This window comes from Parus major, chromosome 5, assembly GCF_001522545.3.
Source record: "Parus major isolate Abel chromosome 5, Parus_major1.1, whole genome shotgun sequence".
Lineage (NCBI taxonomy): Eukaryota > Metazoa > Chordata > Aves > Passeriformes > Paridae > Parus > Parus major.
The window spans coordinates 13561114-13575538 of NC_031774.1; the positions used below are offsets into that span (position 1 = coordinate 13561114).

General features: G+C 39.0%; 2 protein-coding genes across 3 annotated transcripts in view; one reads left to right on the forward strand and one right to left on the reverse strand.

Moving 5' to 3' along the window:
- KCNC1 (potassium voltage-gated channel subfamily C member 1) overlaps positions 1 to 8633 on the forward strand; it is a 125797-nt gene extending 117164 nt beyond the window's left edge. For both annotated transcript variants that reach the window (XM_015629980.3, XM_015629977.3), the window contains one exon: positions 6532 to 8633. In XM_015629980.3, the coding sequence (XP_015485466.1) occupies positions 6532 to 6713 (182 nt within the window). In that variant the 3' untranslated portion in view covers positions 6714 to 8633. The remainder of the gene's footprint in view (positions 1 to 6531) is intronic.
- Positions 1 to 14425, reverse strand: part of SERGEF (secretion regulating guanine nucleotide exchange factor) — a 142735-nt gene that overhangs the window by 2114 nt on the left and 126196 nt on the right. Inside the window, 1 exon segment of the mRNA XM_015629982.3 lies at positions 3 to 152. Coding sequence (XP_015485468.1) covers positions 3 to 152 — 150 coding nt within the window.

A 14425-nucleotide genomic window follows, 5' to 3' on the forward strand; every position in this document is an offset into this window, starting at 1 on the left:
ACAGAGGGCCATGGAGTGTCCTGCCCCACATCCAATTAAGATCTGTTTTGTGCAGCCAAGAGCTTCGACTGGCTTTGGGACACGAACATCTGTTTCTGTGCCATCACCACACATGCCATGTTCATTCCATCCCCAAGAGAAGCACTGGCCACCTGAAAGAGAGGACAGAAAATAGAGAATAAAGGCCACAGAAACACAACAGCTTTGCTTAGTTTTGAGAAGCAGATTTATCGAGTCATTTTCTCTTTAGGTTCTAAGAAATTCTGCTAAGGTGGGAAAAATGTTCTGGTTTTCTACAGAATGTAAATAAACCCAAATGACTGATTCTCCATCCTGTTCCATATTGTTAGCAACAGAAGAGAGATCAAAATAACAATTTAAAATCACTTAGTAAATACATAGTTCAGTATTTATGTGGAGCCCACAGAAATCTCTCTGCATTTTAAGAGCCCTCCCTGAAATGATGTAGAATCTCTGTCTTTCAAGTTTCCCCTAGTAAGCAGAAGTATGATAAATCAGGAGCAGTGACTTGATTCATTCACAGCATGATCTGCAGGACTGGGGAACACAGAGCCACAGTTCAGCCAAATTGCATTTCATTTCTAGCTTCAAGTTCACATGTCACCTTTTTCCTTTAAATACAAGTCTTCAACAGCCTGCTCTATTCTTAATCATCCTACCTCTTCTGCTTGCTTTGACATCATTTCACTTCTTTTATTATTCTTATTTTCCCTCATTATTATTTATTTTTCTAAGATCTACTCCTTCATATGCCAAATAATAATTCATGTATTATTATTACCCCATAGTACTTTTTTTTGAAGCACAAGATGCAAATTTTGTTCTATAAATGGCTGGCATAATAAAAAATCCACCAAAACCTCCTTATTCTGAACTACAAGTACTATTTCTTCCCTATTTTCTATTCCTTATTTGGCTGCCAGAGACTGTGTCTGTGACTTTCTGTACTAAAAAAGAAAGCCATCCTGCCATATAATCATGTTTGTGATGCTATTGTTATTTTTGAAAAGCATCAGGTATTAACAGCAGGAAGTAGCATTCTGGATTCCAAATAATGAGAAGAAATGTGCCAAAATTCACAAACTATAATCCCAGTCACGATTTTACTTTTCAAAATTAAGAAACAAATTCATTGCAAAGCTAGCAGGGCCATCTTCTCTGCAAATCCTGCAACATTTCACTGTCCTCCACTCTCTTTACATTTATTAGTATATTGAAGTTCTCCTCTTCTGCAATGAAGTATAAGCATTACTCAGCTCAGATGTAACTAAGCAATGATATCTCATTTTCCTGGCAATCTTTAAGGCAGTGGAACACAACAAAGCACCACCAGAACATCACAGTAGCCAAGGCACATCTCTCTTCTCTGATACAGAAGTTCTGTCACTCTTATCTCAGGAGGCACCAGATGTTCTCATGATTGTGCATGTACAATATTGACAGCCCAACCTACATCCCAAATGCACTCACATGAGCTGCCAAAACATGCCAAAATCTGAGTGGGCTATATAACCCATTTAAGTATCAATAGCATCCTACAGCCTAATAAGATTTTGCTTTTTGGTAAGGTTCCAGGTAAAGATGTTTATGTAAATATTAAAAAACAGAAAAAGGACACCTTAAGCCCATAATGGAGACATATCTCAGTCTGATCATTCAAGGAAGCTGCACTTAAGAATAGACATTTTTTGGCACAGTTAATATGTAAAGCCTGCAGAATGAGCCAAGCTTACAAATGTAATAAAAAGAGAATACAACATGCCCTAACATTAATAAGATCACTGTGGTAAACTTTTTGTTACTGGACACCAGCAATTACTACAACTATTTACTTGCTTCTATGAAGACTCACCACATCTGTTTAAAGGGTTTCTTATTTCTTTTTTCATCCTGTCCTATCCGGACAAGAGAGAGGAAACCAGAAAGTTCCTGGTAACTTTGTATTACAAATTGCCCAGTGGAACATGAATGGTATAATAAATAGTCAAAGAAACAATGCATTAGACCATTAACCTCTCAAATTGATAAACATATCCAGTGAAACATCTTTTGAGAAAACATCATAGAAAAATTTACAAACTAGGAACCCTCCCAGACAAGAACATCTTCCCTAAAATAAGGATTGTGGAGTCTTTTCCAGCCTTTACTTCTCCAAGCATGTTGAAAGGCCACCAAAATATATTTTTCTACATGAGTCCAGTGATCTCTAAGGTTACAAGAAATGGGACAAGAGTGAAAACTGGCAAAAGAAAAATAGAAAGTAAGTAGAATTTATCAATGGTCTTACACAAAAATGGCTTTTACATCCATGGAGAGCTGGCAGAAATCTGAAGAGAAAAAAGGCAGCTGACACATATGGAATGACAGGCCACAAAAATGTTTCTCATCACCATCAAGTCAGAACCAGGAAAGCTAAAAAGGAGAGAATTTTTGCTGTGAAAGTGAAAGGTGTAACTGTACCACATCTGCCTGTAGAATATTCAGTGAAAGGTCTGTACATAGAAATAGCCAAATGCTTGACTTGTGTCAGAGAAAGCAGAATTTGCAGAAAACACAGCAAGTCCATTTTTTGGGCAGTAACATATTAACAAAACTTGGAGGAGAGCTAAGCAAAATAAGTGTGGTGAAGGTGGCCAGGAGGGAACAAGCAGCTACGTGAATCACTGGCACAGAGGACAAAGTCAGTGAAGACTGAAAGTAATGAAGAATCTCCTTAAAAAATGGCATTAAAGGAATATTGGCAGAGCTAAAGGCAGACACTAAGAACTGATGGCTAGCCTCTGGACAAAGGGCACCATTAAATGGTTCTTTCCTTATGTTCTCTTCCCTTTTTGGTTTTTTTTTTTTTTTTTTCTTCTTTTCTTTCTGATTGCTGCTATTCCCAGTTTATTCCTGATAAAAACATAGAACCAGCAGACCTACCTGCCTTCACAAGAAAATTCCATTTCTATGTCTTGCCACACCTTCCCAGGATGGAAGGGCATTAGAATGATGTCTATTAGCACAGCTACAAATTGCTTCTAACAAAATTTAGAACAAGCACTGTAACATGTTCTCAAACCAAAAGATTGTGTTTGATGAAGTGAGGGAAGGTTACTCCATGTTACTGGTTAAGTGAAACTGCATAAGATGTTGCATTTACTTGTCTCTTTTAAAACAGAAGTAGTCAAAGTACAAATCAAACCCACAGAACTCACATGGCAACACAACAGAATCCATGGCTTTTCAGTTCCAGGGAATTTCAGTTGCACTCACAGTCACACTAATCAAAGTTTAGAGTAATGCTATGCAGGATTTTTCCCAAAACATTAAGTATACAAGACATAGGGACAACAAAATTCTTAACAAATCTGTTTTGGTCAAACAACACAAGAAGTGGCTACTGCTCTCTTTCTGTCTGCAATAATTATCCAGGCTTTTCTCCGGGTACCTGAAGTGACAACAGTAATCTAGAGGTTCATTAAACTGGAGAAATTATTTCTAGGTAAAATAAAGCTGCATCAGATTGGAGAGAATTCTGGAGAAAGAAGATAATTTAGATCTGCTCCTTATTGCTGAGTGGAATCATCAGATGGAAGAATCAATGGTCTCAAATAAGGTGCTCTGGGTGAGATTCACTGGATTTAACTTCAGCCATCTAAAAAATCAAGCAACTTAGCTACAGATCATTATCCTCTGTATTCCTCTAAAGCCAATGGAGACATCTGCATCTCTCCAGCAGAGCAAGAGATTCATCTTCTCCAAACACCGGTGTGAAAATCAAGTCTGTCTCACTTTAGTGATGATGAAGGGAGACCAAGTGAGTGTCCTAGCCTTGGTAATATCAGTTTTATGCAGCTGAAGATAGGCTATATTAAATCACATCTTCACAGTTGGTCTGAAGGCAAAGCAAGAAAAACTGAAAACAAGGAAGCTGCAAATATCACTGCAGCCTAGCTTCAGGCTACAAACAGACTGCTTCTAAATCAGCCTGTCCCCTGGAGGCTTATCATTGAAATCTTCAAAAGCTCCTCTTTTCTGTTTCTCCTCTCCCATTCCTTCCACCAGCAAACAAACAGAAGTTGGCCTTAAAGACAAGCCAAGTATCTTGAAGTCAAGTCATTGAAGAGACAGCTTCCCATTTTAGGGAAATGTTAAACTGTTTTAGTACAGCTCTATTATACTGGCTCTGTGCTCTTAGCAATACTCCACAACACTTCAAATTATTATTTCTTTTTGACCTTAAATTAGTGCTACTCTACTCTTTTGTTATAGACCAAGTCACAGTAGGCAGGAGATCAACTCAGATCAAGTCACAACAAGTCAAACAGCATCAGGGCTGGACCACAAACAAAATTTAGGTGTCTTCTAAGACACCTCTTAGACTTCTAAGCTACCTTCCCTTGATTATTTGAAAGCCTTCAAAACCTTGCATAAGGAACAATGTAACATTATACAGGAGGAGATTTAGACTATACTTCTCCCAGGGAGTTACAAAACACAAATTCATATGTTTTCCTGTTTTTTTCAGGACATCTGGTGGTTCAGGGTTGTTTCAAATAAAATAAAATGCAATAAGCATCCCTCTACATTTTTGTATTTTTAATAGCAACAATTCTGTTGCTATTAAAATTAGTGCAAAAGATCTGCAATTGTAAATTGTAAGAGACAGGATTGATATCAATTGCTTTCTGCAGAAAAACAAGAAACTGTATTAGTAGTTAAAAGGGAAGTCACAAGTTAAAAGGGCATTGCACAAAATGTCATTGAAGGCAAAGCTTGGTAAGTGGAACCTACAATAGCATCATCTCAATACACAGTTGTATGTCCAAAGCTAGGAAAGAACTATGAGAATCACATTCAAGTTTTATTGTGTAGCCACATTTTCAAGTAGCAAGTTGTTGTGTGCTCCAGGCAGCCCATACAATTGCTGCTCGACCCTCAGAAATGTGTGTCTGCCTTTCAAGTAAGCTGGATAAAAGTCAGACACATTGCAGTGCTAACACAATATACAGGTAAGAAACACCAAACATTTTTGATATTAAGCACAAAGCCATGGTGCTAAAGGCATGCTGATTTCACAGTTAGCCTCCAGTCAACAACCTGCCCTCAGTCCACCTTTACATCATTAGTAGCTCGCTCTCCTCAGGCAGTGGACCTAAACCACTCAGACCCCTCCTCAGCAGTGGTTTTACATAAGTGAACAGTCAGCTGACTTCAGGTCAGGCATCTGTGGTTCCTGGCACCTGGAAAGGGCAACTTTCAATGTCCTCAAACAATTCATCACAGCAAACGCACGAAGCCTGCACTATGTGGACCTCTCTGACTTGGTGCTCTAAACTAATAGCTCATGTGAACTATTATTTTTTCCCAGCAGAAGCATAGTTTTGTTATAGGACCTTCTCTTTGGCTAGTTTTGTATCTTGTGTAATACAACAGGGACTTCAAACTGGGTCATGGCCTCTAGGCCAACTGTCAGAATATCCAATTACAATCCATAACCACCTACTGAAGAGTCAGAAAATCAAATTGAGAATACAACATACCTAGTAGGACCTTAGGCAAGTGCAGTACTGCAAAATGCAGCAATAAGGCTACACATCTCCTTTGCAATTAAATTTCACTTGGGAAAGTCTAATTTCAAGTTTTGTGCTTTGATATCAATGTCTGTCCCACAAACAGCAAATAGAAGAGCAGTACAGAGCACATCTAATCTTTTCTGTTCTCATTTCCACTGCATGTAAATAGCCAAGAGTTACAAAATGGAAAAGGGAAGGAATCATGTTTATGATAATTTCCAAGGGCAATGTAGCCCATCTGCCACAGCCTAAAAACTGTCTATGGAGAAGGATCCCACATCCAGCAACACAGAGAAGTGGGGAAAGACAAAGTAAGATGTCACTTAGCAAAAAAAGCCATAGCAGATCTACACAAACACACTGTGCATTTTCCTGTGCACTGTTTTTAGCATCAGGCAAATAACTGAGCCCACCCCTAGAGGAAGTGCTATCTTGCCAAATTACAATAACAATAGAAACTTTGTTCTGTTCTCACAGGGCACTTCAAAGCAGGAGCTGAATGGCTCACTGCACAAATTAATATGTATCTATTTGAAATAATCACTCCACATTATATCAAATAAACAGTTTAGGTTACCATTCATGCTAGTTTATGATAGAATTTATTTTTTCTTTCTCAGTTATGCATAGTCATTTTGAACCAAAAGAAAATAAGAGGAAGAAATTCACAAAACAATATCCTAGGATTTTAAAACAACAGACTTGAAACTACAGATTTCTTGGGCTGCTGCACCTGTGTAGTTTTTGTGGTGGAACTGAAGCCCTGTAGGATGGAGATGGCTGCTTTGCTATGTGTCAGTAGCAAGGACAGAAATCTACTGCAAGGATTATCTGTTTGCATTTCTGTTTCCATGGGGAAACATTAAAGGTACTATCTATGTCTAAAGCTCAAAGGTGCTGCATGAAGTTTTTGTTTTGGTTTTACTCAAACCTGTTAATTCCTTCCCAACAGGAAAGCATCTCCAACTCAACACAGAACAAAACCTGGGCTCACGACTTTGTGCAAGACTGAATGTAACTGGTCCACTAACAATACATGAGGATTATATCATACATGAAGCAGCTGCAGTACAGAGAGGATTAAGCATTAAAGATGCTTTTTTCTACACCTGTAGAAGACAAGAAAATCTTTGAATTTTGGTCACTTAAGTACAGGACAAAAATACCTGACAGAAATTAATTAATGGAGAGATTTGTCCTGATGCTCTGACCATGGCACTAATGTCTGTTCCATCAGGATATCGGACATGGCAGAGAGTGACATTTATTCAGAACTTACATCCCTGCCTCTCACAGTGACAGGCATTCAATGTGTCACAGTGCTTTAACTTCCTATGACCAGAACTAGACAATCACAGTCTCATCACAGAGCCAGAGACTGCAGTCTCATGACCCTCTGTATTGTGTGAAACAGAACATCCAGAAAAATACCTTATACCTAGTGCTTGTAAGAGGTCACCCACGCAAGGCAGAATGTCAGAGCTCATCTAGAAGAGTGCAAGTCAAGTGTCCCGTGGGACTCCACGGTGCCATGACCATTTGTGCCCATGAATCCCGGGTAGTAAAGCACTACCATTTCAAATTTGCACACACTTCAAACTGACATAAGTGATGACACAAAGAAAAGGAGGGGACAGCTGTGAGTCATCTGACCTACAACGTTACCTCCAAGACCTAGAACTGAAGGGCTTCTTCAGCACAGGCCTAGGAAAAGTCATAGATGAAGGCAGAAGCAAGAATCTGAGAACCCCCTCAAACTGCACTCCAGTCCTACATGTAGCTTTCACAGCACTAAGCAAATCAAAGAGCAGGAGAAAGGACAGTCAGCAGGATAAGCAGGTGCATGCAGGAGAAATGGTGGTTCTTCCTACTTTGCTGGCTGAAGTCAAAAACAAGAGACCCCACTGGGCTCTCAGGAATTCTCTCATCAAGGAAGAACAGCTAGGTTGGAAAAGGATATTTTGGAAATGCTTTGGTGCTTAACATATTTCATAAGGCAACCCTTTGTAGAACACTGGCCTATTTACAAGCATGAGCTTTAAGCCAATTACAGAGACCAGGCTATAGAAGACCGTCAGTCCTTGGCATCTTATAAAAAATACTTATGTTAAAACAAAAGCTGAAGAGATAATTCATATGGTCACATTTACCTACAATTTCTTCTCTTCTGACTGCTATTCTCTTCCTCTGAAGGGCTGTTTGCACTGAACAAAAGTGAGCATTCCGGGATTTATCTCTGAAGGTGTCCGTTTCTGCAGAATACAATTCTCCAGCTCAGAACCAAGAATTGAAATGTGTAAACCTTCCACATGGACATTTTATGTAAAATAGCTTTGTGTTTAAATGGGCTTTAATTTGAACTTCTCCCCTTTTGTTTTCCCCTAACAATTTGCAAGGCTGCATTTTGGTCAAGTTTCAAGATACACAATATGAATGTGCATTACTGTTGAATGAAGTCTAAAAAAACTGCTTGTTGATATTAAACAAGTGAGGGCTTTTTTCCCCCATGCTTAACAAGTAATCTGAGATCAATTCCAGCAGTCATAAGCTAAAGCGTTAGAAATGCAAAGAGAAAAATCAAGGAAACAAGTGGTGACTGAGTTGCTCAGTTTCCATCTTACTGATTGAACTGGTAGATTTTCTCACAGCTACGCAAACAGCGCCACAGAACAAAAGTAGTTGCCGCCCAGCAGTGATGATATCAGGATGCCTTATTTTGCAAAGTTTCAAGTTGTGATCTTGGTGTATTGCAATGGCTCAGATGATGGCACCCCTGCAAGTGTCACAGTGCAGCTGTAACAGTGACAGCACTGTAGAACTGTGCGCTGTGAGAGCTTTAAAATACATAGCTTGATAAAAGCTATAGCATAGCTGTAGTCAGAGAGAGTTCAGGGTGAACTAACCCTTCTTTCTGGGCAGGATTTGTGGATTACAAGTTTCCTCTGTGCTGCAACTGTTGTACTTGAGTTAACCCACTTGTATCCAGTAAGTGTGCTATAGCACACTGTACTGTAGTGCAAGCGCACATCTAATAAAACTCCTGTGGGTCGTGTGCCTTGTCTTGTCTGTCTGTCTCAGTCTGTGCCTATTGTTACAGGGACTCTTATACTCGTCACTGTGTGGGGGTCTGAATGGGGTCACTCTCGATCTACTCACATACAACTCCTAGAAAAGGAGTAAAAAGTGGTAACGTCCTCACGTTCACACACTGATGCCATTTGCAGCCACCACTGCCCTCTGCCTCATACAATATAGTTCTGTGAACTCACAGGATCCCTTTCAAAGAAGAAAATAGACAGCTGACAGAGCTGTGACAAAAGATGAAACCAAGCAATAAAAAAGAGAAAAAAAACAAAACATTCAGACTTCAAACACAAACCATAGAGAAGTTTATGTCAAGTGTGTGCACCAAAGGCAAGTCACATTTTCTCAGAAGGGCTGACAAAACACAATACTCTTACCCAGGGTTGGCTGTGCAGGCTGGGCTGGTGTTAACTTTCAACAAGTTAACAAGTGAAATTAAATAACTGTTTATTAAATAAACTTTAAAATAATTAAATAATATTTAATAAACAGTTGAATACTGAAGAAAAACAGTAACAAAAAAATAAGACAAGAAAACCCCAAACAAACTGCAAAGTATTAACACCACAAACTGCACCCTCAGTCCCATCCACACGGCTAAGCTGTTAGACTGATTTCTGCAAAGCAGGACCCAAGTGGTCCGGCTCTTCCTATTTCTTAAGCACTAGGAAATGATCAGGAACTTCAGTCACATCACTCTGTCAATAAACTTATGCAAACTAAAGAGCCAAATAATGTGTACCAGATGGGATACACAAATTTTCTCCACAGGTTAGCAATAGCTAGGGAGACCAGGACCAAAGGAATAACAACTCTATTCCTTTAACTGTACTTTTAAAGCAAGAGTTCACTAAGTGTCATATTTCATTCAGAGTTCTGGAAAAAGTAAGCAGATGGTCAATACCGGCTACAAAAGAAAGAGTGAGAGAACAGGCTTTGCCAGCTATAATTAAAAACAAGTATTATACCATTAAGACTTAGAAATGGTCAGGAAGAGAATCAAAGCAGACAGCCTCAAAAAGAAAGTGCCTATAAGGCAGGATTGGATCTGCTTCTCCCATCATCATTTCAAAATCATATATGACTGTTGAGTGAGGTCTGGAGGAATTGCTTGTTGATATTAAACAAAGGAAGAGTTCTGCCATCAATATGTGTTAAAACCAAAGGTTAGTTTGCTTAGATGGAAACAGTTTTTGACATTACTTCTGGTGCAGAATGAAGATTCTGGGCAAAACGTAAAGCACAGCTTGCAAACTTTTACCTTTTTTTATCTCTATGGACAAATTCTACTCTATTCTCCAATACTTTTATTCACTGAACTATTTCATTGCAGACCCATAATTCCTGTTGGAAAAAAACAAAGCTGTTAGATTTCAAAACCAAGCTAGCAAAATAAGAGCACTTCAAGCAATACATAGGACTAAACAAACCCTGGTCCTGAGTTGCACAGATTATAGGTGTGCAAACAAACCTTTTACATATTCAGGCCATGTAGTCAGAAAATAACCTTGCTGTAGCACAGCTTCTTCACATTTCTACCTTCCCCCTCCTCTGTGGGTCAGATATCCAAGCACTCGCTCTTCAAAACCTTCTTACCTAATTTTCCCCTAGAAGCGCACAAGGCAAGGAGAGAAACACTGGCAAAATTCGAGATGCCACTGGGTACCAAGTGAGCTGTTCTCATTAGGAAAGGCAAACATCCCTGACACATAACGTTCAAGGTACATTTTGGGGACACCTCACCACTGTGCCTCCATCAGTAGAAGATGCACCTAAATTCTGAATTGGGGATAGCTCCTTAAGCAGAGGGAATACATCAAGTCAGCCCCTGGAAGAAAGGCAAGCACAAAACAGTGTCCTGAGATGAAAAATTCCTGTAATCAGTGCTGTGAGATGCTTTCTGAAAGTTTCTGCTCTGCTACATTTTTTGGGTGCTGGGAAATTTACTGAAAACAGCATTCACGCATCAGATGCGGGAATCCGTCTTTGGCAAAGCAACAGGGAGAACAGCTGATGGGCAGAGGGATTCAGAGGCGCCACGCCAGCTCCAGAAGGTCAGAGACCAGAATGGACAATGCAAGCTGGGTCCCTGAGATGCCGTTCACCACTTTCCCATCTGATCCTCTGCATAACCTCAGGGAGAAGAATAAACTAGCTGGACAGAAGACAGAAATATCTGACACTATTTTGCAAGGACTATATCTGTCAGAGACCTGGAATAACCAAGTTATTCTCCAGAATAAAAAAAAAGCAAACAAAACAAACACTTCTATCTATGATATAATATTTGACCAAATTAAGAATTCAGGAGTTTTGCTCTCCCCACTTTGGAGGAAATAGAAACACTGGAAATATGAGGTCTCCATACATTGGCCTAACTACTCTTTCCTGCGTCCATGCAGAAAGCCAGATTCTTCCATTTTATATTTGGCATTAGACTAATTACACAGCAGGAGCAGCTATAGAAGGCAACCTAGAAAGAAAGACAGACAGAAAAGAACTACATAGAATTTAAGGCCACATTTGGCCCTATGACAAATATTTTTCATTACTTACAAAGAAAAAGCAATAGCATGAAAACCTTTTAAGTGATGGATAATAATACTGAGCAAATAGTGTAAAAAGACCAAAACCCAATCAAGCCCAAACTTCTGGTAAAACAGCAAGCTTCAATATGCAGCAAAAAAAAGCAACAGATGACATGCTTGTGTGTCCACAGGACTGTGTATGTAACATCCAAACAAATGAACAATATACAATATAGGACTCACTAACCTGCAGCAGGAATATGAGAGAAGCTGAACTTATTCTTTACACTGCTGGAAAACAGAAAAACCAAATATGAAGATGACAAAGCCACACAATGTTGAGATGTTTTCTTAAATCACTTTGAAATGTTTTTTTTCTCTGGTTTTGTAATAACTTAATGCCTGCTGAACACCAATGAAGAAAATATTCCTTGTATAGTACACCTAAGAGATCTTTACTTTCCAGGCTCATTTACTAACAGAACTGTAGTTCTGTTCATGGCTGAACCAAAATGCAGTTCTCATAATTCTGGAAAATGAACTCTGTCTCAGTGAGACCCAATACATGGATGCTTCTTAAATCTATTCAGGAACAAATGAAGCAAGAATAAGAATTTTAAGCATCCAATCAACCTAGCAGAAGTGATTCATATTCCAAATTAATCTAAAGTTTTCAAAAGGCCTGGATTCCCTAAAGCAGAGCCTTTGCAATTTTTTTTGTCTTTTTTTTTCTCTTGGGGCGAGAGAAAGGAGGCACTATCAGCATTTTAATGCTCTCTGTAACAATTATTGACACAGAAAGGTTAAAAATAAAGACCATGATCTTTACTTAAAAATACTACAAAGGATAAAGAAACCATCCAGGTCAAAGTATTTCAGGATGACCACAGAGCAACCCATGTGTCTTTTTTTTCTTTTTTTTTGGTCCAAAAAACCAGAGATTAAAAAGGATTACAAGACGAGTAACAGTACTACACTTAATATTTGTGTTTGAAAAATATTTTTATGTACAAATACAGACATATTCTACATATAACTAGGGATGTTTGCTTAACAGATTTCATGCTTTCAGACACTCCATTTGTAGTGACAACACGATTTGTAGCACAATAGGATTTCTGTCTCTGCACATGTCCCTCTGTAGATGTTCACTGGGGTTTTGGAGTACCTGAGTTTCTGTAAGTGGGATTCAATTTGCCTAAGCCCAAAACATCCATGGTGAATGCACCTGTGCATGCACATAGCTATCCTTCACACAGGAATTTAAATCACACTCAACCAACAAACAGGAAGTTTCAGAGTGGGGTTCACCTCACCTAAAGCAAATATCTGAGGTCAAAAGAATCCTTCTACCACCACCCTTTTATCCATCTCTTCCTCTCCACTGCCTACAGATACCTGATTAGCTCAGGCATAGTTTAAAGTTAAAGCAGACTGACCATGCCCCAGATGCCCAGCCCAATCTGCTTTACAAACCTGCTGTCAGAAGACATTGAGCTGTCTGAAAAATAAGATGGTTCCCAGGCAAAATCAGAAACCCACTGAGATTTCAACTGTCCCCCAAATCTTCAAACAATTTTGAACATAATTATGTGTTGTAAACCTACAATTATGTAAACTGATTGTTGAAAATGTCATCTGTACACAGAAAACTTTGAATGTTGTGCACCCAGCAAAACCTTCTATTGCAAGATGATGAGCTCAGCATTAGGAGACCCCTCCTCAAGCACCAAGCTGTGTCTCCCTAGTTTTACTGCATCTTTGGTATCTAGTTCATTCAACTATTCACCAAAGGGACTTCCTAAGCTTTTTCAGCTACCTGATGGGTTGTTACCAATTTCTGCATGAGAATACCTATTATTATGGAGGAAACACATTACATTGGAGTAATTTCTTAAGAAATGGGAATTATTCTTATGTTTAAGTAGTAGCTATTGCTTCAAACACTTTAAATCACTCTGCTGAAATATGGTTTGAATAATTACGATTGCTCTGATTTTCAACACCTTTCCTAGCCAGTGTGTCTTGCTAAAAGGTTGCTCATGGAGCTGTTTACTTTCCAGCATGAAAGGTTATCTTTTTCAGAAATTTCTTCAGAAATCCTTCTAATTAATTAGTCTACGGTTCCCACAGCAGTTTATAGTTTTTTGGGGTTTTTTTGTTTTGTTTTGTTTTTTTTAAATTAGGTGTTGTGGGGTTTTTTTGGCTTGGATGGGGTTTTTTATGTATTTTAGAAAGCTCCCAAAGCTCTCTCAGGCAGAAATATTTCTTGTTCTCTGTGCAAGAGATGTTTTTTGGATGCTTTCACTACTAAGAATTTTTTTTTGGCTCTCCAGGGGACAATTAAACAATGACAACATTGTATTCAGCCCAAAGCATAATTCTATTTTTGAAGGTTTCATTTGACTAACATGATACTGACCACAACTTTCTATCCACAAGGCAATGTAATTCAAGTTCAGCCTCATGTCAGTGTGCACTGGCTTGACCCAAGTCCCAGGAGGTGCAAGAACTACTTAGCTGTCAATGTGATTAGGTAACCAGCTCTCCTTCAGGCTGACTAGATGGATGGATTCAAAGCTGCTTCTCCAACTGGTAATCAGCAAATGTCTTAACAGGATTTAAGAAGGAAAGGCAAGCCTTGATGGGAAAGGCAAAGGGGACCAATTGCTTATCCTTGAAATGAAAAAAGAAGTCATGAGGAAAAAAGTTTGAGTGCAATTGAAAGCAAAACTCTGAGTCATGACTAATTCCTTCATTTCCAGCTATCTGCTCCCATTACTGACGCTTTGCTCCTTTTAGCCATGTGACTTTAAACTTTCTCATTACAGAGAGAGAATTACCCTGCACAAAGCAGAGCTATAATCCTCCTTCCTGAGCTCTGAAGGGATCTGGCCAGGCCTTCCCTCTGACAAATGGCAGAAACCATCACAAGAAGCAGCAGACAGCAGGGGACTAAACCTCTGAGTGCTGCATTACAGGCTAAAGGCTACTCACTGACTGTACTCTTTCTACCTTTTCCCATCTCATTTTAACTACTTTAGCTATTTCAGGTTGTGATCTCTTTAGGTCGAGGGTCTACTGCATAGTCTGACCTGACCTCGAGCCCATGGATGTTGTGTAATGAAAATAAATAATTAAAAAACTGTAAAAATCTCTGTTGTAGTTAACCATCCTTGGTTTTGGATTCACAGTGCTCTGTAAATCTGGAACTTGAGAAAAAGAGTGAATAAA